Source organism: Echiichthys vipera, assembly GCF_963691815.1.
Source record: "Echiichthys vipera genome assembly, chromosome: 6".
NCBI lineage: Eukaryota > Metazoa > Chordata > Actinopteri > Perciformes > Trachinidae > Echiichthys > Echiichthys vipera.
The window spans coordinates 31679126-31696561 of record NC_139831.1 but is presented as its reverse complement, the minus strand read 5'-3'; the positions used below and the strand labels follow the sequence as shown (position 1 = coordinate 31696561).

General features: G+C 38.7%; 4 protein-coding genes and 1 pseudogene across 5 annotated transcripts; all 5 read left to right on the top strand.

Moving 5' to 3' along the window:
- Positions 1-444: 444 nt before the first annotated feature.
- On the top strand, positions 445-1100 carry LOC310947852 (transcription factor HES-5-like; the record flags this gene model as incomplete). Its single annotated transcript, XM_083914822.1, has 2 exons — positions 445-567; positions 681-1100. 2 exons carry the CDS (start codon positions 445-447, stop codon positions 1098-1100), a joined length of 543 nt encoding a protein of 180 aa, XP_083770948.1.
- Positions 1101-4356: 3256 nt separating this feature from the next.
- LOC310947876 (transcription factor HES-5-like) lies at positions 4357-5012 on the top strand (the record flags this gene model as incomplete). Its single annotated transcript, XM_083914848.1, has 2 exons — positions 4357-4479; positions 4593-5012. 2 exons carry the CDS (start codon positions 4357-4359, stop codon positions 5010-5012), a joined length of 543 nt encoding a protein of 180 aa, XP_083770974.1.
- Positions 5013-8434: 3422 nt separating this feature from the next.
- On the top strand, positions 8435-9090 carry LOC310948605 (transcription factor HES-5-like; the record flags this gene model as incomplete). The annotated part of the gene is made up of 2 exons (XM_083915792.1): positions 8435-8557; positions 8671-9090. 2 exons carry the CDS (start codon positions 8435-8437, stop codon positions 9088-9090), a joined length of 543 nt encoding a protein of 180 aa, XP_083771918.1.
- A 3348-nt stretch (positions 9091-12438) lies between these two features.
- LOC310948089 (transcription factor HES-5-like) lies at positions 12439-13094 on the top strand (the record flags this gene model as incomplete). Its single annotated transcript, XM_083915099.1, has 2 exons — positions 12439-12561; positions 12675-13094. The coding sequence occupies 2 exons, from the start codon at positions 12439-12441 to the stop codon at positions 13092-13094; spliced, it is 543 nt and encodes a 180-aa protein (XP_083771225.1).
- Positions 13095-16485: 3391 nt separating this feature from the next.
- Positions 16486-17128, top strand: LOC310948090 (transcription factor HES-5-like; annotated as a pseudogene). The gene is made up of 2 exons: positions 16486-16607; positions 16721-17128. The product of its transcript is annotated as a transcription factor HES-5-like (transcript).
- Positions 17129-17436: the final 308 nt, after the last annotated feature.

Below are 17436 nucleotides of genomic sequence, written 5' to 3'. Positions count from 1 at the left end.
CACTTGCTGTATTTTTAGGGGATGGCACAAAAGAAAAAAATATATATAATTCCACTGTTTATTTAATTTAGCTGTGTGCAAGTTATGCAGCACTTTTTACTCTAGAGGAAATTAATTGTGAGTCTGTCCCACGTGTTTGATGGGATGATGGGCGTGTGCTAAGTCAAAGTCATTGAACCCAGCATCAGGCAGCAGATCTTCTCTCTACAGGGTCACCACTTTCCCAGATTCACACAGAGCTCTGTGACTCTCTCTCCATCACCCCCCCAGTCCAACACCTGTTCCCCTGAGATCTAACCATTGTCCCCCAGGCGATAACAGCATTAAGTGTGCCGCATCCCTTATTGTCTCACCAAGCTCTCTGATTGGCTGAGACTGTGAGAAACTCCAACCAGACCAAGACCCACACATTCTTATGGAGATGTGGGACTATAAATAGGAGGGATGAAGCCAGCAGAGATCAGATTCTGTCTACAGAGACCTCTACAGCACAGAGATCCAGACCTGGCACCTACAATCACTGCAGCAATGACCAATTCTGAGGAGCATCTGACTCTGACCCACAAGGTAAATTGAAGATTCAGGAAGATTGAAATTCTGTCAATGAGACGTTGTCTCAGTTCATGCTAACACTATACTCCAGACTAAGTTTATTCATGACTTTGTTCTTCTTTCTGCAGCTCAGAAAGCCTCTGGTGGAGAAGTTACGCAGAGAGCGAATCAACAGCAGCATTGAGCAGCTCAAGTCTCTCCTGGGTCCAGAGTTCCTCAAACAGCAGCCAGACTCCAAGATGGAGAAAGCAGACATCCTGGAGATGACCGTTTGTGTCCTGAGGCGACTGCAGCAGCATCCACCTGTGGACTCAGCAGCTGTCAATCAGGGCTACTCCAGGTGTGTCCAAGAGGTGACACAATTCCTGTCCAAAGAGCAGGTGAAGACACAGTCCCAGAGAAGACTGATGGACCACTTCAACAATCTGCAGTCTTCCTGTGATAACAACCTAAGAGAGGCTGACTTCTCTCTTCTGAGCTCCACAGTCCAGACCAGCATCACCAAAGACAAGAGTCCAGTCAACAGTGACCTCTGGAGGCCGTGGTAGACACCTACACACTGGAGTTACTACCAGACGAACTGACATGACCATATTGGTCAAAGATGACTGAAACTCAATTCTTTGACACTGAGGAGCAACAATATCTTTCAAGTTGAGAAAGAGAACATCTTGACATGCATGTTGCATGAACCAAATCTGATTGCATCAGCAATTATTATGCCTCACGTTACTTCATGTGTTGGTGGTATAAGCTCTGGTAACATTTGTTATCTTCTCATGTGATTGATCATTTGGATCAGAAACTTTCACTGTCCTGTTTTATGGACATGTTATCATAATCGACTTTAATCTTTATTTCTCAAAACTGATCTGTTGTTAGATCCAAATGTTTATCTTTTTTTTCCAAAAGATTTTGTTAATGTCACAATTTTCCTGTGACACTTTAATGCCTCACTGCACGTCATGTGTTGGTACAATATAGTGCATGGAGATGGTTATTACCTCTGGATAGTTATTGATGATTTTGAATCCATCAGAAATATGAATTGTCCTTTTTATGGACATTTTGTCATAATGAACCTTCCCCTTACTTTATGTGATTATTGAAAAATGATCTGTTTTGAGATCAATATGTTTATCTTTCCATTGTAAAAGGTTTTTTTAATGTCCCACTGTCACAGTTTTCCAGTTACAATGTCTTTTTTACATTTTGATAATTGATTGAATTCAGTGGTTATCAAGAACAATGTGACCTGTTGTAAGGTCAGTTTTTACTACTTTGTGCTTTGTTCATTAAGTTCAAATGTTTGAATCCATTTGTAAAAACATTGTAAAGTACAGTGAGTACTGTGTCCTCACATACTGTAAATCCTTTGTCTTTTGCAAAGACAGTTGTTCCTTTACTCTCTCTGAGTACAGTGTGTCTTGTAGAAATCTACAAGTTGTTGTTGTGATGTATCATCACCTCTAGTTCATACTTTATAATTTATGTCGCTCATTGTGACTTGTTGAATAAACAAACACTGCAAGATGAAAAATGTCTGCTTGTCTCATATTGTTTTTTCATTTTCACCTCATTGATACAGGTCTCCATCGTTCCTACCTTTGACTGACACATCAAGATACAATTCAGCACACACAAAAATTGATATTCCATAATACTGTTTATCTGTTTAGTGTAAAACTAAGCATAGGAATGTAGTTCAGGAAATGTGTTTGATCAGGAGGAATTATTAATCTCATGTCACTCTATTCAATGCAGTGAGTCAGTTCATCAAACCAAATGATAAAAAGTACATTTGCTGTACCACTAGGTTCATATTACTGTTGTGTCAGGTGTTTTAATGTAAAAAGTTTAAAGTTAACCATCAAACAGGACAGACATTGTATCTAATGAGATGCATAATAAGACACACTTCTATTGCTCCTCCAGTGAAAAGGCAGAGTGTGGGAAACCAGAGGAATCTCACTCACAGAGCTCTGTGGGACAATACATCCAGACCTTTGCCCTGAAGGGCCAAAGATTAAAAGACACTCTGGCTACAAATATGTAAAGTTCCTAACTTCTTTCAAATCATAGATTAATGTCAATGTTTCGTTGTGTTGAGAAAAACATCCCTGCCAAAGTCGTTCTTTAAGTTTGTCAGTGAGCTAAATTTTAAAACTAGACTGTTGTTGGTAGTTTGAAATATTTGGTTTGTTTCAGGATACCAGCTTGATAATGATGATGTTGATGATGATGATGATGATGATGATAATGATGATGATGATGATGATGATATTTTGTGACTGAAAACAAGACACTGGAAAAGAAAACATTGATCAGCATCGATGCCACACAGGTCAGTGTTTTTCTGACAGAATTAAACCACAGTATCACATGTTGACCTCAGTGTTCATGGTTGTATTAACAATACAGGGTTTTGGAATATTTGTATGACATACATGATTTCAGCGCTGGTTTCCAACACAGACAATTCTGGTGTTACATGTATTAAAAATGAAATGCTGATGAGTTGTACAATGTCAACAAAGGAATAAAGATGAGAGGAACAATTGCACCATGTGTAAAGAAAAAATAATAATAATATTCAGAAGGTCTATTTGGATATGCAACAGACTAATCTCTTTGAATGGACAGAGTGTGTGAAAACTGGAGATGAGAGTTTAGCATGATTATCACCCTTAACCCCAGCAGCAGCAGATTATTCTCCAAAGGGATTTGGCACACTTCAGGAAGCAGCTGCCTCAACCTCCCACCCTCATCTATAGAGCTGAAACCTTGATCTAGTTGATGATGCAACTGCACAATTATGAGTGGAGGGACAAAATATACTTAATCGATTAGAAGGTGGAAAAAGAATTAGAAAAATCAATTGAAGTACCTTTTTATAATAGCTTTTTTATCAGAATTTGAAACATTAAGGACTGTCAGAGGCAGCCAATGGTATTCTTTCCCTCCAGATGGTTGGTGATGTCAGGCTCTGTTTCTACTACAACACACATCCAGGATCAGTCACAAAAGCTCCATTCAAAGTCCTTTTGTTGTTCATTGACCACAGCATCCAAGGAGCCAGTGTGGGAAACTGAGAGCAACTTTCTACCCACAAGACTACAAGACAAGAAGACTGTGAAACATCTGGACAGCAAACTGATTATTCTTCATAAGTTTAAAAAAAGATATATACTTTTAAAATGCATCATGGGCATCACAGTAATTTGAATACCTGACAGAAATAACTTTCTGAAATAAAGTATTTGATTCATTTTAAATATTTAAGAAAAATGTAAAATCACAATAGTTGAGAATTGTAACTGAATTATGAAGAAAAAATTGAAGATAAATATTATGGATTGCACTTGCTGTATTTTTAGGGGATGGCACAAAAGAAAAAAATATATATAATTCCACTGTTTATTTAATTGAGCTGTTTGCAAGTTATGCAGCACTTTTTACTCTAGAGGAAATTAATTGTGAGTCTGTCCCACGTGTTTGATGGGATGATGGGCGTGTGCTAAGTCAAAGTCATTGAACCCAGCATCAGGCAGCAGATCTTCTCTCTACAGGGTCACCACTTTCCCAGATTCACACAGAGCTCTGTGACTCTCTCTCCATCACCCCCCCCAGTCCAACACCTGTTCCCCTGAGATCTAACCATTGTCCCCCAGGCGATAACAGCATTAAGTGTGCCGCATCCCTTATTGTCTCACCAAGCTCTCTGATTGGCTGAGACTGTGAGAAACTCCAACCAGACCAAGACCCACACATTCTTATGGAGATTTGGGACTATAAATAGGAGGGATGAAGCCAGCAGAGATCAGATTCTGTCTACAGAGACCTCTACAGCACAGAGATCCAGACCTGGCACCTACAATCACTGCAGCAATGACCAATTCTGAGGAGCATCTGACTCTGACCCACAAGGTAAATTGAAGATTCAGGAAGATTGAAATTCTGTCAATGAGACGTCGTCTCAGTTCATGCTAACACTATACTCCAGACTAAGTTTATTCATGACTTTGTTCTTCTTTCTGCAGCTCAGAAAGCCTCTGGTGGAGAAGTTACGCAGAGAGCGAATCAACAGCAGCATTGAGCAGCTCAAGTCTCTCCTGGGTCCAGAGTTCCTCAAACAGCAGCCAGACTCCAAGATGGAGAAAGCAGACATCCTGGAGATGACCGTTTGTGTCCTGAGGCAACTGCAGCAGCATCCACCTGTGGACTCAGCAGCTGTCAATCAGGGCTACTCCAGGTGTGTCCAAGAGGTGAAACAATTCCTGTCCAAAGAGCAGGTGAAGACACAGTCCCAGAGAAGACTGATGGACCACTTCAACAATCTGCAGTCTTCCTGTGATAACAACCTAAGAGAGGCTGACTTCTCTCTTCTGAGCTCCACAGTCCAGACCAGCATCACCAAAGACAAGAGTCCAGTCAACAGTGACCTCTGGAGGCCGTGGTAGACACCTACACACTGGAGTTACTACCAGACGAACTGACATGACCATATTGGTCAAAGATGACTGAAACTCAATTCTTTGACACTGAGGAGCAACAATATCTTTCAAGTTGAGAAAGAGAACATCTTGACATGCATGTTGCATGAACCAAATCTGATTGCATCAGCAATTATTATGCCTCACGTTACTTCATGTGTTGGTGGTATAAGCTCTGGTAACATTTGTTATCTTCTCATGTGATTGATCATTTTGATCAGAAACTTGAACCAAATCTGATTGCATCAGCAATTATTATCATACCTCACTGTACTTCATGTATTGGTGGTATAAGCTCTGGTAACATTTGTTATCTTCTCATGTTATTGATCATTTGGATCAGAAACTTTCACTGTCCTGTTTTATGGACATGTTATCATAATCGACTTTAATCTTTATTTCTCAAAACTGATCTGTTGTTAGATCCAAATGTTTATCTTTTTTTTCCAAAAGATTTTGTTAATGTCACAATTTTCCTGTTACACTTTAATGCCTCACTGCACGTCATGTGTTGGTACAATATAGTGCATGGAGATGGTTATTACCTCTGGATAGTTATTGATGATTTTGAATCCATCAGAAATATGAATTGTCCTTTTTATGGACATTTTGTCATAATGAACCTTCCCCTTACTTTATGTGATTATTGAAAAATGATCTGTTTTGAGATCAATATGTTTATCTTTCCATTGTAAAAGGTTTTTTTAATGTCCCACTATCACAGTTTTCCAGTGACAATGTCTTTTTTACATTTTGATAATTGATTGAATTCAGTGGTTATCAAGAACAATGTGACCTGTTGTAAGGTCAGTTTTTACTACTTTGTGCTTTGTTCATTAAGTTCAAATGTTTGAATCCATTTGTAAAAACATTTTAAAGTACAGTGAGTACTGTGTCCTCACATACTGTAAATCCTTTGTCTTTTACAAAGGCAGTTGTTCCTTTACTCTCTCTGAGTACAGTGTGTCTTTTAGAAATCTACAAGTTGTTGTTGTGATGTATCATCACCTCTAGTTCATACTTTATAATTTATGTCGCTCATTGTGACTTGTTGAATAAACAAACACTGCAAGATGAAAAATGTCTGCTTGTCTCATATTGTTTTTTCATTTTCACCTCATTGATACAGGTCTCCATCGTTCCTACCTTTGACTGACACATCAAGATACAATTCAGCACACACAAAAATTGATATTCCATAATACTGTTTATCTGTTTAGTGTAAAACTAAGCATAGGAATGTAGTTCAGGAAATGTGTTTGATCAGGAGGAATTATTAATCTCATGTCACTCTATTCAATGCAGTGAGTCAGTTCATCAAACCAAATGATAAAAAGTACATTTGCTGTACCACTAGGTTCATATTACTGTTGTGTCAGGTGTTTTAATGTAAAAAGTTTAAAGTTAACCATCAAACAGGACAGACATTGTATCTAATGAGATGCATAATAAGACACACTTCTATTGCTCCTCCAGTGAAAAGGCAGAGTGTGGGAAACCAGAGGAATCTCACTCACAGAGCTCTGTGGGACAATACATCCAGACCTTTGCCCTGAAGGGCCAAAGATTAAAAGACACTCTGGCTACAAATATGTAAAGTTCCTAACTTCTTTCAAATCATAGATTAATGTCAATGTTTCGTTGTGTTGAGAAAAACATCCCTGCCAAAGTCGTTCTTTAAGTTTGTCAGTGAGCTAAATTTTAAAACTAGACTGTTGTTGGTAGTTTGAAATATTTGGTTTGTTTCAGGATACCAGCTTGATAATGATGATGTTGATGATGATGATGATGATGATGATGATGATGATGATGATGATGATGATGATGATGATGATGATGATGATGATGATGATGATGATGATGATGATATTTTGTGACTGAAAACAAGACACTGGAAAAGAAAACATTGATCAGCATCGATGCCACACAGGTCAGTGTTTTTCTGACAGAATTAAACCACAGTATCACATGTTGACCTCAGTGTTCATGGTTGTATTAACAATACAGGGTTTTGGAATATTTGGTTGACATACATGATTTCAGCGCTGGTTTCCAACACAGACAATTCTGGTGTTACATGTATTAAAAATGAAATGCTGATGAGTTGTACAATGTCAACAAAGGAATAAAGATGAGAGGAACAATTGCACCATGTGTAAAGAAAAAATAATAATAATATTCAGAAGGTCTATTTGGATATGCAACAGACTCATCTCTTTGAATGGACAGAGTGTGTGAAAACTGGAGATGAGAGTTTAGCATGATTATCATCCTTAACCCCAGCAGCAGCAGATTATTCTCCAAAGGGATTTGGCACACTTCAGGAAGCAGCTGCCTCAACCTCCCACCCTCATCTATAGAGCTGAAACCTTGATCTAGTTGATGATACAACTGCACAATTATGAGTGGAGGGACAAAATATACTTAATCGATTAGAAGATGGAAAAAGAATTAGAAAAATCAATTGAAGTACCTTTTTATAATAGCTTTTTTATCAGAATTTGAAACATTAAGGACTGTCAGAGGCAGCCAATGGTATTCTTTCCCTCCAGATGGTTGGTGATGTCAGGCTCTGTTTCTACTACAACACACATCCAGGATCAGTCACAAAAGCTCCATTCAAAGTCCTTTTGTTGTTCATTGACCACAGCATCCAAGGAGCCAGTGTGGGAAACTGAGAGCAACTTTCTACCCACAAGACTACAAGACAAGAAGACTGTGAAACATCTGGACAGCAAACTGATTATTCTTCATAAGTTTAAAAAAATATATACTTTTAAAATGCATCATGGGCATCACAGTAATTTGAATACCTGACAGAAATAACTTTCTGAAATAAAGTATTTGATTCATTTTAAATATTTAAGAAAAATGTAAAATCACAATAGTTGAGAATTGTAACTGAATTATGAAGAAAAAATTGAAGATAAATATTATGGATTGCACTTGCTGTATTTTTAGGGGATGGCACAAAAGAAAAAAATATATATAATTCCACTGTTTATTTAATTGAGCTGTTTGCAAGTTATGCAGCACTTTTTACTCTAGAGGAAATTAATTGTGAGTCTGTCCCACGTGTTTGATGGGATGATGGGCATGTGCTAAGTCAAAGTCATTGAACCCAGCATCAGGCAGCAGATCTTCTCTCTACAGGGTCACCACTTTCCCAGATTCACACAGAGCTCTGTGACTCTCTCTCCATCACCCCCCCCCAGTCCAACACCTGTTCCCCTGAGATCTAACCATTGTCCCCCAGGCGATAACAGCATTAAGTGTGCCGCATCCCTTATTGTCTCACCAAGCTCTCTGATTGGCTGAGACTGTGAGAAACTCCAACCAGACCAAGACCCACACATTCTTATGGAGATGTGGGACTATAAATAGGAGGGATGAAGCCAGCAGAGATCAGATTCTGTCTACAGAGACCTCTACAGCACAGAGATCCAGACCTGGCACCTACAATCACTGCAGCAATGACCAATTCTGAGGAGCATCTGACTCTGACCCACAAGGTAAATTGAAGATTCAGGAAGATTGAAATTCTGTCAATGAGACGTCGTCTCAGTTCATGCTAACACTATACTCCAGACTAAGTTTATTCATGACTTTGTTCTTCTTTCTGCAGCTCAGAAAGCCTCTGGTGGAGAAGTTACGCAGAGAGCGAATCAACAGCAGCATTGAGCAGCTCAAGTCTCTCCTGGGTCCAGAGTTCCTCAAACAGCAGCCAGACTCCAAGATGGAGAAAGCAGACATCCTGGAGATGACCGTTTGTGTCCTGAGGCAACTGCAGCAGCATCCACCTGTGGACTCAGCAGCTGTCAATCAGGGCTACTCCAGGTGTGTCCAAGAGGTGAAACAATTCCTGTCCAAAGAGCAGGTGAAGACACAGTCCCAGAGAAGACTGATGGACCACTTCAACAATCTGCAGTCTTCCTGTGATAACAACCTAAGAGAGGCTGACTTCTCTCTTCTGAGCTCCACAGTCCAGACCAGCATCACCAAAGACAAGAGTCCAGTCAACAGTGACCTCTGGAGGCCGTGGTAGACACCTACACACTGGAGTTACTACCAGACGAACTGACATGACCATATTGGTCAAAGATGACTGAAACTCAATTCTTTGACACTGAGGAGCATCAATATCTTTCAAGTTGAGAAAGAGAACATCTTGACATGCATGTTGCATGAACCAAATCTGATTGCATCAGCAATTATTATGCCTCACGTTACTTCATGTGTTGGTGGTATAAGCTCTGGTAACATTTGTTATCTTCTCATGTGATTGATCATTTTGATCAGAAACTTTGAACCAAATCTGATTGCATCAGCAATTATTATCATACCTCACTGTACTTCATGTATTGGTGGTATAAGCTCTGGTAACATTTGTTATCTTCTCATGTTATTGATCATTTGGATCAGAAACTTTCACTGTCCTGTTTTATGGACATGTTATCATAATCGACTTTAATCTTTATTTCTCAAGACTGATCTGTTGTTAGATCCAAATGTTTATCTTTTTTTTCCAAAAGATTTTGTTAATGTCACAATTTTCCTGTTACACTTTAATGCCTCACTGCACGTCATGTGTTGGTACAATATAGTGCATGGAGATGGTTATTACCTCTGGATAGTTATTGATGATTTTGAATCCATCAGAAATATGAATTGTCCTTTTTATGGACATTTTGTCATAATGAACCTTCCCCTTACTTTATGTGATTATTGAAAAATGATCTGTTTTGAGATCAATATGTTTATCTTTCCATTGTAAAAGGTTTTTTTAATGTCCCACTATCACAGTTTTCCAGTGACAATGTCTTTTTTACATTTTGATAATTGATTGAATTCAGTGGTTATCAAGAACAATGTGACCTGTTGTAAGGTCAGTTTTTACTACTTTGTGCTTTGTTCATTAAGTTCAAATGTTTGAATCCATTTGTAAAAACATTTTAAAGTACAGTGAGTACTGGGTCCTCACATACTGTAAATCCTTTGTCTTTTACAAAGACAGTTGTTCCTTTACTCTCTCTGAGTACAGTGTGTCTTTTAGAAATCTACAAGTTGTTGTTGTGATGTATCATCACCTCTAGTTCATACTTTATAATTTATGTCGCTCATTGTGACTTGTTGAATAAACAAACACTGCAAGATGAAAAATGTCTGCTTGTCTCATATTGTTTTTTCATTTTCACCTCATTGATACAGGTCTCCATCGTTCCTACCTTTGACTGACACATCAAGATACAATTCAGCACACACAAAAATTGATATTCCATAATACTGTATATCTGTTTAGTGTAAAACTAAGCATAGGAATGTAGTTCAGGAAATGTGTTTGATCAGGAGGAATTATTAATCTCATGTCACTCTATTCAATGCAGTGAGTCAGTTCATCAAACCAAATGATAAAAAGTACATTTGCTGTACCACTAGGTTCATATTACTGTTGTGTCAGGTGTTTTATTGTAAAAAGTTTAAAGTTAACCATCAAACAGGACAGACATTGTATCTAATGAGATGCATAATAAGACACGCTTCTATTGTTCCTCCAGTGCAAAGGCAGAGTGTGGGAAACCAGAGGAATCTCACTCACAGAGCTCTGTGGGACAATACATCCAGACCTTTGCCCTGAAGGGACACAGATTAAAAGACACTCTGGCTACAAATATGTAAAGTTCCTAACTTCTTTCAAATCATAGATTAATGTCAATGTTTCGTTGTTTTGAGAAAAACATCCCTGCCAAAGTCGTTCTTTAAGTTTGTCAGTGAGCTAAATTTTAAAACTAGAGTGCTGTTTGTAGTTTGAAATATTTGGTTTGTTTCAGGATACCAGCTTGATAATGATGATGTTGATGATGATGATGATGATGATGATATTTTGTGACTGAAAACAAGACACTGGAAAAGAAAACATTGATCAGCATCGATGCCACACAGGTCAGTGTTTTTCTGACAGAATTAAACCACAGTATCACATGTTGACCTCAGTGTTCATGGTTGTATTAACAATACAGGGTTTTGGAATATTTGGTTGACATACCTGATTTCAGCGCTGGTTTCCAACACAGACAATTCTGGTGTTACATTGTTAAAAATGAAATGCTGATGAGTTGTACAATGTCAACAAAGGAATAAAGTTGAGAGGAACAATTGCACCATGTGTAAAGAAATATAATAATAATATTCAGAAGGTCTATTTGGATATGCAACAGACTCATCTCTTTGAATGGACAGAGTGTGTGAAAACTGGAGATGAGAGTTTAGCATGATCATCATCCTTAACCCCAGCAGCAGCAGATTATTCTCCAAAGGGATTTGGCACACTTCAGGAAGCAGCTGCCTCAACCTCCCACCCTCATCTATAGAGCTGAAACCTTGATCTAGTTGATGATACAACTGCACAATTATGAGTGGAGGGACAAAATGTACTTAATCGATTAGAAAATGGAAAAAGAATTAGAAAAATCAATTGAAGTACCTTTTTATAATAGCTTTTTATCAGAATTTGAAACATTAAGGACTGTCAGAGGCAGCCAATGGTGTTCTTTCCCTCCAGATGGTTGGTGATGACAGGCTCTGTTTCTACTACAACATACATCCAGGATCAGTCACAAAAGCTCCATTCAAAGTCCTTTTGTTGTTCATTGACCACAACATCCAAGGAGCCAGTGTGGGAAACTGAGAGCAACTTTCTACCCACAAGACTACAAGACAAGAAGACTGTGAAACATCTGGACAGCAAACTGATTATTCTTCATAAGTTTAAAAAACTATACTTTTAAAATGCATCATGGGCATCACAGTAATTTGAATACATGACAGAAATAACTTTCTGAAATATAGTATTTGATTCATTTTAAATATTTAAGAAAAATGTAAAATCACAATAGTTGAGAATTGTAACCGAATTATGAAGAAAAAATTGAAGATAAATATCATGGATTGCACTTGCTGTATTTTTAGGGGATGGCACAAAAGAAAAAAAATATATATAATTCCACTGTTTATTTAATTTAGCTGTGTGCAAGTTATGCAGCACTTTTTACTCTAGAGGAAATTAATTGTGAGTCTGTCCCACGTGTTTGATGGGATGATGGGCGTGTGCTAAGTCAAAGTCATTGAACCCAGCATCAGGCAGCAGATCTTCTCTCTACAGGGTCACCACTTTCCCAGATTCACACAGAGCTCTGTGACTCTCTCTCCATCACCCCCCCAGTCCAACACCTGTTCCCCTGAGATCTAACCATTGTCCCCCAGGCGATAACAGCATTAAGTGTGCCGCATCCCTTATTGTCTCACCAAGCTCTGTGATTGGCTGAGACTGTGAGAAACTCCAACCAGACAAAGACCCACACATTCATATGGAGATGTGGGACTATAAATAGGAGGGATGAAGCCAGCAGAGATCAGATTCTGTCTACAGAGACCTCTACAGCACAGAGATCCAGACCTGGCACCTACAATCACTGCAGCAATGACCAATTCTGAGGAGCATCTGACTCTGACCCACAAGGTAAATTGAAGATTCAGGAAGATTGAAATTCTGTCAATGAGACGTCGTCTCAGTTCATGCTAACACTATACTCCAGACTAAGTTTATTCATGACTTTGTTCTTCTTTCTGCAGCTCAGAAAGCCTCTGGTGGAGAAGTTACGCAGAGAGCGAATCAACAGCAGCATTGAGCAGCTCAAGTCTCTCCTGGGTCCAGAGTTCCTCAAACAGCAGCCAGACTCCAAGATGGAGAAAGCAGACATCCTGGAGATGACCGTTTGTGTCCTGAGGCGACTGCAGCAGCATCCACCTGTGGACTCAGCAGCTGTCAATCAGGGCTACTCCAGGTGTGTCCAAGAGGTGAAACAATTCCTGTCCAAAGAGCAGGTGAAGACACAGTCCCAGAGAAGACTGATGGACCACTTCAACAATCTGCAGTCTTCCTGTGATAACAACCTAAGAGAGGCTGACTTCTCTCTTCTGAGCTCCACAGTCCAGACCAGCATCACCAAAGACAAGAGTCCAGTCAACAGTGACCTCTGGAGGCCGTGGTAGACACCTACACACTGGAGTTACTACCAGACGAACTGACATGACCATATTTGTCAAATATGACTGAAACTCAATTCTTTGACACTGAGGAGCAACAATATCTTTCAAGTTGAGAAAGAGAACATCTTGACATGCATGTTGCATGAACCAAATCTGATTGCATCAGCAATTATTATGCCTCACGTTACTTCATGTGTTGGTGGTATAAGCTCTGGTAACATTTGTTATCTTCTCATGTGATTGATCATTTTGATCAGAAACTTTGAACCAAATCTGATTGCATCAGCAATTATTATCATACCTCACTGTACTTCATGTATTGGTGGTATAAGCTCTGGTAACATTTGTTATCTTCTCATGTTATTGATCATTTGGATCAGAAACTTTCACTGTCCTGTTTTATGGACATGTTATCATAATCGACTTTAATCTTTATTTCTCAAAACTGATCTGTTGTTAGATCCAAATGTTTATCTTTTTTTTCCAAAAGATTTTGTTAATGTCACAATTTTCCTGTGACACTTTAATGCCTCACTGCACGTCATGTGTTGGTACAATATAGTGCATGGAGATGGTTATTACCTCTGGATAGTTATTGATGATTTTGAATCCATCAAAAATATGAATTGTCCTTTTTATGGACATTTTGTCATAATGAACCTTCCCCTTACTTTATGTGATTATTGAAAAATGATCTGTTTTGAGATCAATATGTTTATCTTTCCATTGTAAAAGGTTTTTTTAATGTCCCACTATCACAGTTTTCCAGTGACAATGTCTTTTTTACATTTTGATAATTGATTGAATTCAGTGGTTATCAAGAACAATGTGACCTGTTGTAAGGTCAGTTTTTACTACTTTGTGCTTTGTTCATTAAGTTCAAATGTTTGAATCCATTTGTAAAAACATTTTAAAGTACAGTGAGTACTGTGTCCTCACATACTGTAAATCCTTTGTCTTTTACAAAGACAGTTGTCCCTTTACTCTCTCTGAGTACAGTGTGTCTTGTAGAAATCTACAAGTTGTTGTTGTGATGTATCATCACCTCCAGTTCATACTTTATAATTTATGTCGCTCATTTTGACTTGTTGAATAAACAAACACTGCAAGATGAAAAATGTCTGCTTGTCTCATATTGTTTTTTCATTTTCACCTCATTGATACAGGTCTCCATCGTTCCTACCTTTGACTGACACATCAAGATACAATTCAGCACACACAAAAATTGATATTCCATAATACTGTATATCTGTTTAGTGTAAAACTAAGCATAGGAATGTAGTTCAGGAAATGTGTTTGATCAGGAGGAATTATTAATCTTATGTCACTCTATTCAATGCAGTGAGTCAGTTCATCAAACCAAATGATAAAAAGTACATTTGCTGTACCACTAGGTTCATATTACTGTTGTGTCAGGTGTTTTAATGTAAAAAGTTTAAAGTTAACCATCAAACAGGACAGACATTGTATCTAATGAGATGCATAATAAGACACGCTTCTATTGTTCCTCCAGTGCAAAGGCAGAGTGTGGGAAACCAGAGGAATCTCACTCATAGAGCTCTGTGGGACAATACATCCAGACCGTTGCCCTGAAGGGACACAGATTAAAAGACACTCTGGCTCCAAATATGTAAAGTTCCTAACTTCTTTCAAATCATAGATTAATGTCAATGTTTCGTTGTGTTGAGAAAAACATCCCTGCCAAAGTCGTTCTTTAAGTTTGTCAGTGAGCTAAATTTTAAAACTAGAGTGCTGTTTGTAGTTTGAAATATTTGATTTGTTTCAGGATACCAGCTTGATAATGATGATGTTGATGATGATGATGATGATGATGATGATGATGATGATGATGATGATGATGATGATGATGATGATGATATTTTGTGACTGAAAACAAGACACTGGAAAAGAAAACATTGATCAGCATCGATGCCACACAGGTCAGTGTTTTTCTGACAGAATTAAACCACAGTATCACATGTTGACCTCAGTGTTCATGGTTGTATTAACAATACAGGGTTTTGGAATATTTGTATGACATACATGATTTCAGCGCTGGTTTCCAACACAGACAATTCTGGTGTTACATTGTTAAAAATGAAATGCTGATGAGTTGTACAATGTCAACAAAGGAATAAAGTTGAGAGGAACAATTGCACCATGTGTAAAGAAAAAATAATAATAATATTCAGAAGGTCTATTTGGATATGCAACAGACTCATCTCTTTGAATGGACAGAGTGTGTGAAAACTGGAGATGAGAGTTTAGCATGATCATCATCCTTAACCCCAGCAGCAGCAGATTATTCTCCAAAGGGATTTGGCACACTTCAGGAAGCAGCTGCCTCAACCTCCCACCCTCATCTATAGAGCTGAAACCTTGATCTAGTTGATGATACAACGGCACAATTATGAGTGGAGGGACAAAATGTACTTAATCGATTAGAAAATGGAAAAAGAATTAGAAAAATCAATTGAAGTACCTTTTTATAATAGCTTTTTTATCAGAATTTGAAACATTAAGGACTGTCAGAGGCAGCCAATGGTGTTCTTTCCCTCCAGATGGTTGGTGATGTCAGGCTCTGTTTCTACTACAACACACATCCAGGATCAGTCACAAAAGCTCCATTCAAAGTCCTTTTGTTGTTCATTGACCACAGCATCCAAGGAGCCAGTGTGGGAAACTGAGAGCAACTTTCTACCCACAAGACTACAAGACAAGAAGACTGTGAAACACCTGGACAGCAAACTGATTATTCTTCATAAGTTTAAAAAACTATACTTTTAAAATGCATCATGGGCATCACAGTCATTTGAATACATGACAGAAATAACTTTCTGAAATATAGTATTTGATTCATTTTAAATATTTAAGAAAAATGTAAAATCACAAAAGTTGAGAATTGTAACTGAATTATGAAGAAAAAATTGAAGATAAATATTATGGATTGCACTTGCTGTATTTTTAGGTGATCGCACAAAAGAAAAAAATATATATAATTCCACTGTTTATTTAATTGAGCTGTGTGCAAGTTATGCAGCACTTTTTACTCTAGAGGAAATTAATTGTGAGTCTGTCCCACGTGTTTGATGGGATGATGGGCGTGTGCTAAGTCAAAGTCATTGAACCCAGCATCAGGTAGCAGATCTTCTCTCTACAGGGTCACCACTTTCCCAGATTCACACAGAGCTCTGTGACTGTCTCTCCATCACCCCCCCAGTCCAATACCTGTTCCCCTGAGATCTAACCATTGTCCCCCAGGCAATAACAGCATTAAGTGTGCCGCATCCCTTATTGTCTCACCAAGCTCTCTGATTGGTTGAGACTGTGAGAAACTCCAACCAGACCAAGACCAACACATTCATATGGAGATGTGGGACTATAAATAGGAGGGATGAAGCCAGCAGAGATCAGATTCTGTCTACAGAGACCTCTACAGCACAGAGACCAGACCTGGCACCTACAATCACTGCAGCAATGACCAATTCTGAGGAGCATCTGACTCGGACCCACAAGGTAAATTGAAGATTCAAGAAGATTGAAATTCTGTCAATGAGACGTCGTCTCAGTTCATGCTAACACTATACTCCAGAATAAGTTTATTCATGACTTTGTTCTTCTTTCTGCAGCTCAGAAAGCCTCTGGTGGAGAAGTTACGCAGAGAGCGAATCAACAGCAGCATTGAGCAGCTCAAGTCTTTCCTGGGTCCAGAGTTCCTCAAACAGCAGCCAGACTCCAAGATGGAAAAAGCAGACATCCTGGAGATGACCGTTTGTGTCCTGAGACGACTGCAGCAGCATTCAGCAGCTGTCAATCAGGGCTACTCCAGGTGTGTCCACGAGGTGACACACTTCCTGTCCAAAGAAAAGGTGAAGACACAGTCCCAGAGAAGACTGATGGACCACTTCAACAAGCTGCAGTCTTCCTGTGATAACAACCTGGGACAGGCTGACTTCTCTCTTCTGAGCTCCAGAGTCCAGACCAGCATCACCAAAGACAAGAGTCCAGTCAACAGTGCCCTCTGGAGGCCGTGGTAGACACCTACACACTGGAGTTACTACCAGACAAACTGACATGACCATATTGGTCAAAAATGACTGAAACTCAATTCTTTGACACTGAGGAGGTATTTTGTTAGTTTTCTTTGTGTAAGATGACATTTCCTGAGGAAATGACGCCACCAATATCTTTCAAGTTGAGAAAGAGAACATCTTGGCATGCATGTTGCATGAACCAAATCTGATTGCATCAGCAATTATTATCATACCTCACTGTACTTCATGTATTGGTGGTATAAACTCTGGTAACATTTGTTATCTTCTCATGTGATTGATCATTTTGATCA